The sequence below is a fragment of the Mastigoproctus giganteus genome, chromosome 1 (assembly GCF_048544385.1).
Source record: "Mastigoproctus giganteus isolate SK-2022 chromosome 1, ASM4854438v1, whole genome shotgun sequence".
Taxonomy (NCBI): Eukaryota; Metazoa; Arthropoda; class Arachnida; order Uropygi; family Thelyphonidae; genus Mastigoproctus; species Mastigoproctus giganteus.
Window position 1 is genome coordinate 244,250,840 of NC_143575.1, and position 15,758 is coordinate 244,266,597.

At 38.3% G+C, this 15,758-nt stretch overlaps 1 protein-coding gene across 1 annotated transcript in view; it reads left to right on the forward strand.

The window, feature by feature from the left end:
* LOC150091720 (uncharacterized) overlaps positions 1-15,758 on the forward strand; it is a 92,923-nt gene that overhangs the window by 30,009 nt on the left and 47,156 nt on the right. The window contains exon 3 of the mRNA XM_090369451.1: positions 10,536-10,586. Coding sequence (XP_090225577.1) covers positions 10,536-10,586 — 51 coding nt within the window. The remainder of the gene's footprint in view (positions 1-10,535; positions 10,587-15,758) is intronic.

The following is a 15,758-nucleotide window of genomic DNA, read 5'->3' on the forward strand; positions in this document are numbered from 1 at the left end:
GTGATGGAAGTCGGTTCCACCAACCAACCACCCGCTGGCCAAAGGCAAATTTCCGCACATCTATCCGACATCCGTCCTTCCTCAATTTGAATTTATGCCCTCTGAGGTGATTATTCTGAGCAAGATGAAGACTCCCATTGGCATTGAGCATGCTCAAACCATTCAAAGCCTTATACACCTCTATCAGATCACCTCGCCGGTGCCTAGTCTCCAGACTCTGTAATTTGCAAAACTTAAGCCTTTCTTCGTAAGAGCAACCTTTTGTTCCATTCACTAATCTTGTTGCCCTTCTCTGTACCCGTTCCAGCAGCTCTACATCCTTCTTGAAATGAGGCCTCCAGACCTGTATACAGTACTCAAGATGTGGCCTAACCATTGCCTTATACAAGGGAATAATCACCTCCTTATCCCTGCTAGAAAAATTCCTGTATATCATTGACAAGACACCATGAGCTACTCTTGCAGCTCGTCTGCACTGCTCAGAGAACTTCATATCTGCCTGCACAATTACCTCCAGGTCCTTTTCATTCTCCACCACTGTCAGTGTAGTACCGCAGAGTTGATACGTTGCTCTGGGGTTACTGTTTCCCATATGTAGTACTTTACATTTGTCAATGCTAAACTTCATTTGCCACCTCTCAGCCCATCTGTTCAACCTTTCCAGATCCTGTTGCAGCAGCAGCATAGCGTCAGTAGTGTCCTTAACAACCCTGTCAACCTTTGTATCATCTGCAAACTTGGACATTAAACTTGATATCCCATCATCAATATTATTCATAAACACCGAAAACAACAACGGACCCAACACTGAACCTTGAGGAACTCCACTAATAACATTAGTCCACCTTGAGCAGTGTCCATTGATTACCACTCTCTGTCTTCTGCCACTCAACCATCCCCTTATCCATAGCAGCAATTTGCCTCCAATGCCACACTGCTCCAATTTGTGCAGCAGTCTTCCATGTGCAACAGTATCAAAAGCCTTTCTAAGATCCAAATATATAATATCAAAGTTATTCTCTGCATCCAGTTCTTTTGTGACTACATCATAGTATCCAATCAAATTGGTCAGGCAAGACCTGCCCTTAACAAAACCATGCTGCGTCTGAGCTATAACTGAATTCTTGTCTAGATGATCCTGCAGTGCTTCTTTAACCAGTGCCTCCATTAATTTACCTGGAACAGAAGTTAAACTAACAGGTCTATAATTACTTGTGTCAGCCTTTGATCCTCCTTTGTGAATTGGGGTTACATTTGCACATCTCCAGTCTATGGGTACCTCCCTGAGTCCAAAGAAGCTCTCATAATTATGGCTAGGGGTTTGTTTACTTCCTTTGCTGCCTCCTTTAATATAACTGGATAGATCCCATCCACCCCAGGTGCCTTTTTTATGTTTATCCTCAACAATCTCTCCTCCACTTTCCTCTCAGTTATTACAAAATCATCTAGCTCACTGCCAATGTTTACTTTACCTACGTCATTCTCCTTCCTGAATAACTCCTCATGCGTGAATGTAGATGCAAAATACTCGTTTAGATTGTTAGCCACCTGAGCAGGATCCTCAACTGTTGAACCATCAATATCCAGTGGACCAATCTGATTCATCCCTTTCCTTCTTGAGTTTAAATAGGTAAAGAACTCTTTTCTGTTTTTCTTTGCATCCTTTGCCAAGGATTTTTCGTAGTCTGCCTTTGCCTGCCTAATCTCCTTTGTGACTTGGTTACAGACCAACTTATATCTATCATAGGCTTCCATGTCACCCATTAATTTGTATGTATCCCATGCATTTTTCTTCTCTGCCACATGTCTCATTAGTTCATCTGACAACCATTTAGGCCTAAACCTTGAACAATATTTCTTAGTTGGTATGTAAAGCCTAGTAGCTTCCAAGATTAGTTCCTTGAATGCTTCCCATTTTTAGTTTGCTGTTGGTAACATCATCAGTTGGTCCCACTGTATAGAATTTAAATACTGTCTCAGACCATCATAGTCGCCTTTACGAAAACAAAAACCCTTCCCTTTACCTCTGATGGTAGTTACCTCCTTGAGTAAATCCCACTTCAACACACTGTGATCACTGCCACCTAGTGGTTCATTTATCTGCAGATTCTTAATGCATGAAGAATCACTACTGATAATCAGATCAAGAGTATTGCTCCCTCTTGTTGCCTCACGAACATGCTGATGAAGAAAACAATCATCCAATAAATCCACAAAAGCCTTGCTAGTGTGCGAGTGACCAACCCACAAATTCCAGTCAATATCTGGGAAATTAAAATCCCCCATTATAAGACTCTCTGATTTACTGGCCCACTCTATTTCCCTGTACAATATCTTATTATACTCATCAGAGTCAGTAGGCCTATAGCACACTCCTACTCCCAATTTTGATTTCCCTATGCTTATGTCACACCAAAACTGACTCGACACTGCCCTGTCCATCGATATCGACTGGCTTCACTTCCTTGGACTTTGTGTGTTTCTTAACTAATAGCATAACCCCTCCTCCCCTGTCCTGTCTATCCTTTCTATATACATTGTATTCCCCAAATTCCAGTTCCGCATTACTTATATCTGTGTGACACCACGTCTCTGATATCCCAACAATATCTGCCTTTGATGTTTTGAGCAATACCTCAAATTCATCAAATTTATTTACCAAACTCCTAGCATTGGTGTACACGCAGGTATACATGCACCTGTTTCTATTCTTAGCTACCCTAACACAACCCATGTGTTTACTTGTACCGCAATGACTCCCAGCAGTCTCTGAAATATCCTGCATCTTGTGTTTCAGGCTTCTGCTCATTTCAATAGAAGCAGTGCAAGAATCACTTCCACCTCTGCCAGTGGCTACTGTTAATCTATTAGTCCTTGTATCCCCCCAACTAGCAGTTTTCCGACCCACCTAACACTGCCTCGACAGCATCAGCAAAAAGTCTTGCACCCTTTCTATTTAAGTGTATCCCATCCCTGTAGAAGCAATCTCTCCTGTTAACAAGTACAGTCCAGGCTGAAAAAAATTCTACCCCTTGAGCCTTGCACAAATCCCTCCAGGGCCGAATTGATCGACAAGGCTCTCATCATATCCTCCCTCCTATCGTGTCTGGGTAGAATTGCAGACACTTTCAAATTTAACCCTAATTCACGGCTTTGTTTCAACAGTGACCTGTACTTGCTAAGTTATTCCGCCGGTCTCCTACTCTTAATATCATTAGTGCCAACGTGTACAACTATATCACCTTTTGTGCCCTTAAAAGATGATATCCGCTCTACAACGTCATCAACCTTTGCCCCTGGCAGACATACCCTGGTCCTATTCCACCTATCCTTTTTACAAAGCATGTTCCCCATTTCCCTGACAAAGAGTCACCAACAACTACTAGTTCCTGTGGGACCAGCGCATTCTGCCTAGGGGGCTGCCTCTGTGTTGCCTGATGACCAAGTGCAAGCTCTGGCGTTGATGTGGGCAGCTGAGAGCTTGATGGGCCCCTCAATTTATTTCCTTCGAGGGCATCCACCCTGTCCTTCAAGCTCTCATAAAGGCCCATAACAACGCTGAGTTGTTGCCTGATTTCCTTGCACTCCTTACATCGTGCACACACAAAGATATACCCCTTGGCAGTATCATGTCCCGTACCCAACTGCTCCGCAAACATCAAGCAAACAGTGCATTTTAAAAGACTGTGATTCAGAGGGCAACTGCCCCCCTCAGTTCTCCCCTAAACCACAGCACTCCCATTAGCTTGAGCCTTTTGCTTTGCTGCTCTGGTCAGAGTCATGATTCCGATTTAATTCAGTAAAATTTCAAAACAAAAATTAAATCCTTAAGTTATATCCCAAAACAGTTATGTTATACATATATTTTTTCGGTATCTAGTGTTTTCTACGAGTTCCCTTTATACAACTTCCGTATCACATGTACCACTATAGTTATGTATTAATTATTTGTTACGATTAAGTCGTTATATATATATAGAGTTAAAAATACAATTTAATTGACAATAAAGTTTATCAAGATTAATAGATTTACTGATTAATTGACAATATTATATTATGCACTATACTGCACTAAGCTTATGCTATCATGTAAAAATGGCGGGAATTCTCGAACGGTACTTCTACGGACTCGTAAGTATTGATTAGCTTCCAAATCTCGCTATCTCAATTTAGAATAAACTAAGGATCCTGACTAGGTCTATAATCTACTTATAGAAGATAATTTGATATAACAATTGGTTAATAAATCGACTAAATTTGGTTAAAAAAAAACAGACCTCTCGTTCAATTTGTAACACGTGGATTTGATACCGTTACCGATACTAAGTAATACCTACAAAATCTCTGTCTAAGTTAAACTTTAAACTAAGTATCGTAACTAGGAATATAAAGCTACTGTAGAAAATAAGTTAATATGACAATTTAAGCTAATAAATCAGAAAATAAATCAGGAAAAACTTCTCTGTTCCAAGAGCTTCAAGGAGCTCGTCCGCACAGGCTAACTCGCACCCAGATTAATGTTGTTTAATAAACATAAACATAATGTTTATTAAACATTATGTTTGGTTGGGGTTTGAATCTGGAGTTAAGAATTGAATTACTTTGGTGTATAATTCGCCATTTATCTGGATGGTTATCTAATTTGGTTTGTAGTTCTATTATACAGTCTTTGTAGGGATATTTATTATCTTTAATAGCAAAGTTAAAACTGTAATTGAGGCTAGCGAGTTCAGTGGAATAAAAAAGGGTACGAAGAAATGTTTATAGTGGAAGATTTTGTGGGGGTGTGAGGTTTCTGTGTAACGATCCCCCATTTTCTATTGTGTCTGAGTTCGATGCCTTTAATGGCAGCTGCAATACATATTTCATTATATGTCATAAGGTCCACCCAAGATTGTTGTGTCATTACTTTTTAGGCTGAATCTTAATCGGTGTATTTGGGATAGTAGGTTATATTTTTTATTGTATCTCTTCTGTAATTCTTTTTGTACAATTTTAATACAGGTTTGATAGATAATATATGGATATTTTTTACATGTATTTCTAGGGAATATGCGGGCAAATTTCGGGATAATATTATGAAAGAGGCATTTTTTTAAAAAAGAAATATGAATTTTATTGGAAAAATATTTAATTAAAATTTTTGATAGTTGTGTTTCGGGATTTGACATGTTCAGGGGCATCAAGGAACGTAGGTTAAAAGGCGGAGGAGATGAAGGTGCGTTTAAAATAGTTAAAAGTATTTTGTATTATGACAATTCGAAAATTGTAGATCTCTTAAAGTACCATTTATAACTGACACAATATAATAGCATAGCTTAATTTAATTTATTATGATACTCACCTTTTTATAATCTGCATTGATGTTGGAATAAAATGGATGATAATTTTAAATTTAAGTTAGCGTGAATAAGTTAGGATTTAAATTAAAATGTGCCCAAGGAAGTATACGTCTTCGTCCTTGGTTGTCAACGTTGAAATTTGAAACGATTGAAGTTATGGTTGGAAACAGAAGGCCAATAGCCATAACAAGTGACTTTCATTTTACACGTCTTCAGTTGGCAATGGTAGAATGAGAGTAAATGCGTGTATTTAAATTTAAAATTATCATCCATTTTATTCCAACATCAATGCAGATTATAATCTGCATTGATGTTGAGTATCATAATAAATTAAATTAAGCTACGCTATTATATTGTGTCAGTTATAAATGGTACTTTAAGAGATCTACAATTTTCGAATTTTTTATTAATTAAAAATTAATAAAAAATTTAATTGTGGTTAATATCATAAACGTGATTTTTTTAAAGACTTCAAATTTTGTCTTGGTATGTACAAAACTCAGAGCAAGATGATGGACAAACAATATATTTAAGAATATTTTGATAATGTATAATTGATTACTCTGACTCACAAAATTATACTAATAAAATAATTAGTGACAAATGGGCCTGGAGTACTGGGGTCCATAGTTTAACAGATATTTATTTAAAGTATACCCAGTAAAATAAAATAAAATAAAATAAAATATTTCCTTGGCCCTATTACTCGATCCTAACGTATATGAACCTCTACCTGATCCTCCCGTTAAAGTCTTGAAACGTCTGGAAGCAAATGTTAATAAACTTGTCCACGCATGGCTTAAAGATAAGAAGATCCCGACCGCGACTCACCATCTTCTGCGTGCTACTGGCTGCCAACTACCACAATTCTACGGATTACCAAAGATCCATAAACCGGGTATTCCTCTCAGACCTATAGTGTCTTGCTGCAGTGCCCCAACGTATGAACTGTCCAAACACATCGCGAGCCTCCTCTCGCCTCTTATAGGTAATACATCTCACACCGTTAAAAACAGCAGTGAATTCATTAACACCATTAAGGACATTTCAATCCCTGATAACTCTGTCATGGCATCATTTGACGTGGTTTCTTTATTCACCTCGATTCCCGTCCAACAGGCCGTGCACTGCGCCAGAAGGCTCCTCGAGAGCGACTTAAGCCTCCAATCCAGGACGTCACTATCCACTGATGACATCTGTACCGCCCTCAACCTATGCCTCTCTAGCAGCATCTTCACCTTTGAAGACTCACTCTACAAACAAGTACATGGCACTGCTATGGGTGCCCCTGTCAGTTCCGTAGTAGCTAACATCGCCATGGAAGATCTGGAGAAGCAGATACACCAGAACCCACCTACACCTATTACAACGTGGTGTAGATATGTCGACGATATTTTTACCATAATACCACGTGGTTCTGAAACGGTACTACTAGAATACCTCAACTCTCTATCCAATTTCATCAAGTTTACCGTAGAATCAGAGGTGGACGGTTCGCTCCCGTTTCTGGACGTGCTAGTGCATCGCGTAGGCCCACATCTAGAGACCTCAGTATACCGCAAACCCATGTGGTGCGGTCAATTCACCAACTACGGGTCCGGCCACGCTCCAAGCCATCTCAATAGCACTGCCCGCACCCTGTTCTCCAGGGCCTGGAGCCATTCCAGCACCGACACAATTAGACGTAACGAGATCTCCCGTGTGAAGGCGGACTTAACCAGATGCGGTTATCCATCCCATGTACTAAACGGATGCTTGTTACAGGCACAAGAACTTACTTCCAACCCAAGACCTCCGAAGCAAGTCGGCATATCATCCGCCTACATTCCGTACTATCCAGGAGTGTCAGGACGTATCTCGAAGATCCTGAGAAGTTACAACATAAAATGTGTACAATTACCAGGTAGGAACCTACGTTCACTTGTCTCCAGTGTGAAGACCCCTGTCACACCTGTCTTACGCAGCAATGTAGTGTACCGTATCACCTGTAGGGCCTGTAACAGTTGCTACGTAGGTGAGACATCGAGACGTCTCCAGGATCGCCTCACGGAACACGACAGAGCAATCCGGCTTGCCGAAACTGACCAGTCCGCGCTTGCAGAACATTTTTGGGCTACCAACCACGATCTTGACCCCAAGCGCGACTTTGAGATAGTGGACCACGCGCGACACTTTCGCCACCGCCTATGGCTAGAGTCACTAAACATAATGAACAACCCTAAGGCATTAAATCGCCAGAAAGGCATGCATATACATCCAATCCTGGAGACAACCGTTTTATTGATGGATGATCACTGGCGCAAGGCAGCACACGTCCGTGCTACAACAATGACGAATGAGTAACGTGCCACACTTTGCTTGTAATGTATTCAAAAAAAAAAAAAAAAAAAAATTCTGTCAGTTGAGAAAGGGACACGAGTTCCGAAAGCTTCTGGAAATATTTTATTTTATTTTATTTTACTGGATATACTTTAAATAAATATCTGTTAAATAAAATAATTGCTAATAGTGAAAATAATTACAAAATTGAAACAAAACTTTACGTGGTTCTTTACCTGCTTAAGTATATATTTGCTCATTGAAAATGGAAAAAAATTGATTCCACGTTGCTGTGCTTAGATTATATTATTTTCAATATTTGTGATATAATATTCTGAGTTAGCCTGGTCACAGCCCATAGTTTTTTCTGTGTGGAGGGGATTCTTGGATTCCATCCTTTCTCCCAAATTTTGACAGATAACTATATTTTCCAGTGCTTGTTACAATTATTAGTTCACAAATGCTGCTTATATTAGCATATAATGAATACTGCTGTTAGTGAGTCATCTCATCTTTTATGATATTTAAATAGTTTATTTTCCACCATTGTGGAGTTGGTTATATTTTAGTGGTGACCCAGTTTGTGTGTGATAAAGTCTGTTTAGGTTGGATTTGGTGACATTTTTTGTGTATTACTTGCCAATTATGAGATCTTTTTGATATGATTCTAAGAGTGAAGTGGGAAATTACTGGCCGGTTAGTTTAATTTCAGTAGTAGGGAAAATCATGGAGACAATGATCAAGAGTGGAATTCAGAATCATTTAGATAGAAATGGAATTCTGAGGGATACTTAGCTTGGTTTCATAAAGGGAAAATCATGTTTAACTAATCTGGTTAGCTATTTTGACAGGGTCACGCAAGAGCTGGGCTTAGGGAATAATTTTGACATTGTTTATTTGGATTTCAGCAAAGCATTTGACTCAGTCCCACACGAGTGGTTACTTTATAAGCTGGAACAAGTTGGAATCACAGGGAAAATCCTTAGCTGGATGGCTTGAGGGCAGGGGGCAGAGAGTTGTGATAAATGGTTATTTCTCAGATTGGGTTGAGGTAAGAAGTGGGGATCAGTATTAGGATCACTGTTGTTTTTTGTCTGACCTCCGTACCGTTGATAGGTGCAGTATGGCCCTAGTAGCCCTTGCACCAGAAATAACAATACCAATACTGTTGTTTTTGATTTTCATAAATTACATCGATGAAGGGATAGAAGGCGTGATGTCTAAATTTCCAGATGATGTAAAGATTGGTAGAGTAGTTAGTGATTGCTGCCATGCAGGTCATTTTTCAGAATGACCTAGAGAGACTTCAGGGATGGTCAGAAAAATGGCAGCTATGCTTTAATCCAGCAAAGTGTAAGGTATTGCACCTGGGGAACAGTAACCCTAAAATGACTTATACACTTGACAGAGTTGAACTAAAGCCAGTAGTGGAGGAAAGGGACTTAGGTATTACGATATGGTCAGACATGAAGTCGCCTAGCAAGGAAGGCCCATGATGTCCTATCGATGATTTATCGAACAATTGCTAGTAGAGATAAGGATGTCATAATCCCATTATATAAGGCTATTGTTAGACCACACTTGGAATACTGTGTTAAGTATGGCGACCGCACCTAAAGAAAGATAGTGAGCTTCTTGAAAGGGTCCAAAGACTGGTAGCTTGCCTGGTGAGATCAGCAAAAGGGCTTCTGTATGAGAAAAGACTGAATATGTGGGTTGCACAGCTTGGAAACTAGGCACCTTAGAGGAGACTTGATAGAGGTGTTCAAGGCTCTGAGATAAGTAAAATTATTATTATTATTATTATTATTATTATTATTAATGGCCATATGGTACAAGGAAGCCTGAGGCTTATGCTGCAACAGCCAAAAAAAAAATTCCCAAGTTACCCCCTGAGAGAGAGAGAGAGAGAGAGAGAGAGAGAGAGAGAGAGAGAGAGAGAAAGTAGAAAGGAATCACCAAGAAAGAGAAGAATGATGATATCCAGCTCAGGACCCTGGGTTTGCCAAGCCCATACTCACTAGATGTGAGCCCCCGGGGTTAAAATGAATGAGGATGAAATTTTCACAGTTATAAATGATTCTAGAACTAGGGGGAACAATTTCAAGTTGCAGGGAGAGATGTTTAGACTGGATTGCAGGAAGTTTTATTTTAATTGGCGAGTTATAAGTTAAATACATGGGTGGTAGAGGCTGACAGTTGGGGAAAATTCAAAGGTCAGCTGGATAATTACCTACGGGAGGAGGGAAATGCATAGGTTGTCCATTTCCTTTTCTCTTATTAATTATTATTAGTTTTTTTAATTTTCTTATTTTTAAAATTTTTTTCTTATTATTATTTTATTTTTATTCTCATTATTTTATTTTTTATTTTATTATTATTTTTTTTTCAGCATAAGCCATAATCTTCCTTGCACCATGTGGTCATTGCTAATACTAATACTAAATATTATCAGATTGACTACTTTGTAAACCCATTGGCTGCTCTTTGTGAAATATCAGGTATGATGAATTTGCAACTGAAAGAAGCTGAGTTGCTTTACTAAATTGTATGGCGCCTCCGTAGCCAGGTGGGAAGGAGCGGCAGTGCATAGCACATGCTTCTTGATTAGACCGGAGTTTGAGTCCGTCACCACCAAATATGGAAGATGCGGAAATGTCAGGGAATGATCACCGAATATCCTGGAGCAATATGGCCTTAGTTGCTAATGCTCCTAAAAACCAAATAACAAACAAACTAAATTATATATTTTAACTGAAAAAAAAAAAAAAAAAAAAAAAGAAATTTTAGACCTCAGATTAATATATGTTATTTGAGTTTCTTTATTATGAATTCCTCATTTAATAATGCATTTATTTTTCTTGTTTTGTGCAGGGCTACTATATCCCCACAGTTTGAAGAACTTTTCACAAACAGTATCAGAAGGCAAGTATAAAGATTTTTGAAAAATACATAAACTAATGTTTTTATGTATTTTCTTCAGTAAGCATTTTTTGATATGTTCCACATTGAGGGCGAGAAACTTTTGTATATTGTGGGCCATTGAAACTAAAAATTGGTTGTGTGTTGGCCACATTTAAGTGATAGATTTCTCTGTGTAATAAAAATTTATTTATGTTGTTAGGCACCATCAGTCAGAAGCTAAAATAACAAGGAAGTGGAATCAGCATAAGAATTAAGTTATCTGCACTTCTGATATCAAGTTATGATATTAATTTATTTTAGAAGTAAGATAAGTGTCATAGTGGAATTTCTAGTAAACCATAATAGTTTTTTAATAAATTCTTTTTTTGGCATTTGACAAAACTTATCTTACTAATCTATTAAATGTATTAGAAGTGAATTAAAGTTGAAGCAAAAAAATTAAGGTTGTGATCCCTCATTGGAAAGTGCATTTCACCATTGGTTTTTTGGCATCAATGTGCATAAAAGATTAAAAAAAAAACCAAGAATTGACATACTTCCTTGTTTTTTTAGGAGATAAGTTTGGATCCCACAATATATTGGCACCTTAGCTCATGCATGATTTTGAAAATTTTATTTTGGTTTAGCTGCCGCATTTGTGAAAAGTCAGACACTATACAGATATTAAAAATGTTAAAAGATGAATTGTGCTGTCTACTGTAAGGTTATCCATGGTTATCCTAAAAGTAATGCACAAAAAGTGTATAATTTAAAACGAATCCAAATGTTGGGGAATAGAAAAATCAGTCTATTGGGGGGGGTGAGGTAATGCTTCCCGTTTTAATCAGTGAAAGCAAGCTATACAGACTGATATTAGGCCTGTTTTGCATTGTCATGGAGCACACCAGCTTCCAACATCTGCAGACACTTTTGGTGAATTATGCCATGTGACCACAGCATAATTTTAGGTTGTGATGACCATTTGTTTCACCTTTGATGATTGTTTCCGGAAATGTTGTTTAGAGGGGCATGGTGAAGATGGATGATTTTACTAAGCTGATTGTGACTTCTGGTTCAAAGTCACATGTCCATGTCTCATTAATGGCAACAATGCATTTTAAAACTTTTCACCTTTTCTGTAGTGTGCGAGGAACTGTAGCAATTTCTCTACACTTTGCTTGTTGTTCACCTACCAGCAAATGTGGGACCCTTGGACAGTGACCTTTCATTTTTGTAACACCTGAATTAAAATTTGGTGAACATATCATTTCGGTATTTCAGATTACTTTTTCTATTTCTTCACTGGTCATATTATTATTATTATGAGCCATATGGTGCAAGGAAGCTGTACCAGCCAAAAAAAAATTTGAGTCACCTTGTGTGTGTGTGTGTGTGTGTGTGTGTGTGTGTGAGAGAGAGAGAGAGAGAGAGAGAGAGAGAGAGAGAGAGAGAGAGAGAGAGAGAGAGAGAGAGAGAGAGAGAGAAGTAGAAGGGAATCACCAAGAAAGAGAAGAATGATTATATCCAGCTTAGGACCCTGGGTGTGCCAAGCCCATACTCACCAGATGTGAGCCCCTGGGATTGTCTCTCTTCCTCCAAAATCATTATTAATAATGACTGCTATCCATAGATATTCTTGGTCTGCTTGTGCATTGCTTGTCTTCAAAACTTTTGAGACCAATGTGAAATCATGCTACAATCTACCTTCAACTCACTGCACACCTCTCATAAATAAACTTGTGTTGGCATTTGACCAACTAAAGTTTCAATTTTGATAAAAGCTTTGATTTGAAATTGTAATAATCTGATCTGAAGCAATATCACCATCCATTTAAAAGAGCTTCTATGAGACATTCAATGCAGGAACTGTTTCAGACACACTGAGGTTAAACTTAAAAAAATTATTATCCCAATAAATATCAGTCGTGTTGGTGTATGGAGTGAGGAGCATGTGTTCAGTGTTCATTACTTTTGAGATAACCCTATAAAAAGGAAAATGAAGTTGAATATCAAAATTACAGATTAATTTAATTCCTTACTGTATTAGATAAAATCTATTCAAGTACCTTAGAGAAGAGGATTAAAAGCATTGTTAAATGTAACCTTGGGGAAAGGCAATTGAAGGAAAGGTTTTTAGGACAATGGAATGCAGCAACAAATAAACTCAATAAGACAAATTACAGCAAAGTTATGGAAGTATAACAAGAACCTGTATTTGGGGATTTGTTGATCTTGAAAAAAGAACATAATATTGTAGGACACTTGAAAAGTAATCTGCTTCAGTAATCACCCTTTGAGTTCGTTCAATACATTTCCTCCATTTGAGGAAAAAGAGGAAATTCCTGGAAAAAAGGAGGTCTTTGTGCTGATTTGTGAAAAAGATTTTGAACTTTCTTGAGATCACTTGAAACCCTTGTAGGTGTTTCTTGAGATTTCTGTAGGGGAAATAATCACTTTGGGCAGGTCTGAACTGTAGGGCAGAAGAGGTTTATTGTCTGGAATTTGCAATCTCACAGAGCAGCAATTGCTTTATGGGATTTGTGCACAGGAGCATTGTCATGAAAAAGCAGGACACTTTGTCAATTTCCCTCTTCTCTTTCCTTTATATTTACATTATCATCTCTGTTCCATTATGGCCTCTCTCAAAATTTTGACAATAGCAGCATAGGTATTTGACTCTTCCTGCAGTTCCAACATTTGGGACATGTTGGAATTGCAGGATGGCTGCAGGGCAGGAAGCAAAAGGTTGTAATTAATGGTTATTCTTCAGATGATTGGACTAATGTAAGAAGTGGGATTTTCCCAAGGATCAGTACAGAGACCACTCTTGTTTTTGCCCTTCTTAAATGACACTGACATGGATACAGGGTGTGGTGTCAGAATTTGCAAATGATATCAAGATTGGTGGAATAGTTAATGATCAGCCAAGCATAGCCTTTTCTGGATGAGTTAGACTCCAGAGATGGTCAGAAAAGTGGCAGCTAAAGAAAACTGCCAGAGAAGATACTTTAATACGCCTTTCTCTCTCTTTCATAATCAAGGCTTTAAATTTTTTTTTTTTTTGGCACAATCCTGGAGCTGTCACTTTTGTTGACCTTCCTGAGCAGTGGTCAACTTCTGTGGATCCTTGACCCATTTAAACTTCATAGATCAAAATTTTATCTGTTATGCCGAAGGGTCAGACTCATCGTATACAGCTTTTATGTATTCATGTATAACTTTTGGCAGATTTCCTTCTTTTGTCAAAAATTTGATAGTGGTGTGATGCTCCAGTTTCATGAATGTCCATGTTTTCCTTTGGGTTGGCTATTTTAAATTCTTACACTGGTGTTCAAAGAAAGTGCATCACCTAGGAATTTCACATTTCTAACCTTTTTTGCAATGGTACGTTACATTAATGACTAGCATCCCAAATAAAAATATAAACAAAAGATATTTATTAATAGTTAAGGCAAAGCTAAGTAATATTTGACAGGTGCTCTCAAAATATTCCAAAATGAGCATTTGCAACCTTTATACAACAGTTTTGATAAACACAATTATGGCTGAAATGTTATCAGAAGCGCCCTCAGTTTGCTTCAGTTTATCATATTAAATGGAAAACAAAATGAAAAGTTCACCAGATGCAAACTAATATTTAATTGAACTGCCTCTGGCTCTGATGACAGCAGCACACCGTCGAGGCATTGACAAGATCAGTTTCTGAAGTTCATGATTCCAAACACGAATTATGGCTTCCCGAAGTTCACGAAGGGTGTTGGTTTCTTTCTAGCTCAACTGCAGATTCCACACGATGCCAACAGTTCTCTATAGGATTCAGGTCCAGGCCATTTCCTGGCCAGCTAAGAGTTGTAATGGACCGTTCTTCCAAACATTTTTTCACCTGTAAAAAATGTAAACACATTACTATTGAACCTGTAATGCAGAAATGAAGCTAAAGTAACTACAGAAGTGCCTACTTAAACTTTTTGCCTGATGACAGGGAGCAGAGTCGTCCTGAAAGATGCAGTTACTTGGCAGGTTGAAATGGTCTCTGGTGGCAGCAGTTTGCCTTCCAATATAGCCAGGTATCCATTGGCATTTACAGAACCTTTTATAAACCTCAGGTGATCTACTCCACGATACGAAATGCATCCCCATATCATTTGGCTGGTAGGGAATTTCACTGTAGACACCATACAGTCTGGATGGTATTCTTCACCACATCTACGGCAAATAGTTTGTCTCTCATCAGAGCCATGCAGGTTGAATTTCTTCTTATCCGAGAAAATAACTGACTTCCACTGCTCAGGGGTCCGTTTGACATGCTCCTTACACCAAATTAATTGGGCCTTTTTCATTTTTTGTGCAAGGAGAGGCTTCTTAGGACGTCTGGCTACAAGTTCATTTTTGAAGAGGCATCTTCTGACTGTAACTGCAGTCACCATCAGTCACCTACATCATCACCTACGCATGTCAATCTTACCTGATGCAATCTGTAAGAAATATTGCCATAAACTTACATTATTCGGACGACAATTACAATTTTAAGGGGTGATGCACTTTTTTTGAACGCCAGTGTATATATATATAAAAATTTTTATTGTATATACAGTCGGACCTCTCTCTTTAACAAACTTCCATATAGCAAATTTTTTTGATTTTCTCTTTCATTACGTCGAAAATAGTTTCCATATTACTAAGAAAATTTCCATATAACAAACTAATTTCGAGAGACCTGGGTACGCATTGTTTTGCACTTCTGGCCTTTAGGCAATGGGCTGATGCTGTAGAAAGCACGAATTAATACCTAAAAGGATTAAGATTTAATCCCTTTAGCTTTTGAGAGCTAAAGGGATTAATTCACTGTACATTTGCCAGAGAGATCGTGGATAGCATTTGCCTTGTGTTGACGTGTTTTCAGAGTCTCCTGGATTTTATTTTTAAAAATGTGTTTTCAGGCCACCCCCCAAGTTAAAAGTATGTCCTCTGTTAGAAGAAGTTGTTGTGAGTTTGTTGACACCTTCAGTTTGTCTGTCAGCACAGAGGTAGCGCTCTGCTAACTGTCCTTGTATTTCTTAAAATTAGCGTTACTGGAACAGATTTTAACATGGTAAAATGGCTGCTAATTAACATTGTCTCCTCTGCTGTCAGATTACTTTTCTTGTGTTTGGCCTTTGACCCTCTGTGGTAGGGGTGTTAAGGGTTTTTGCG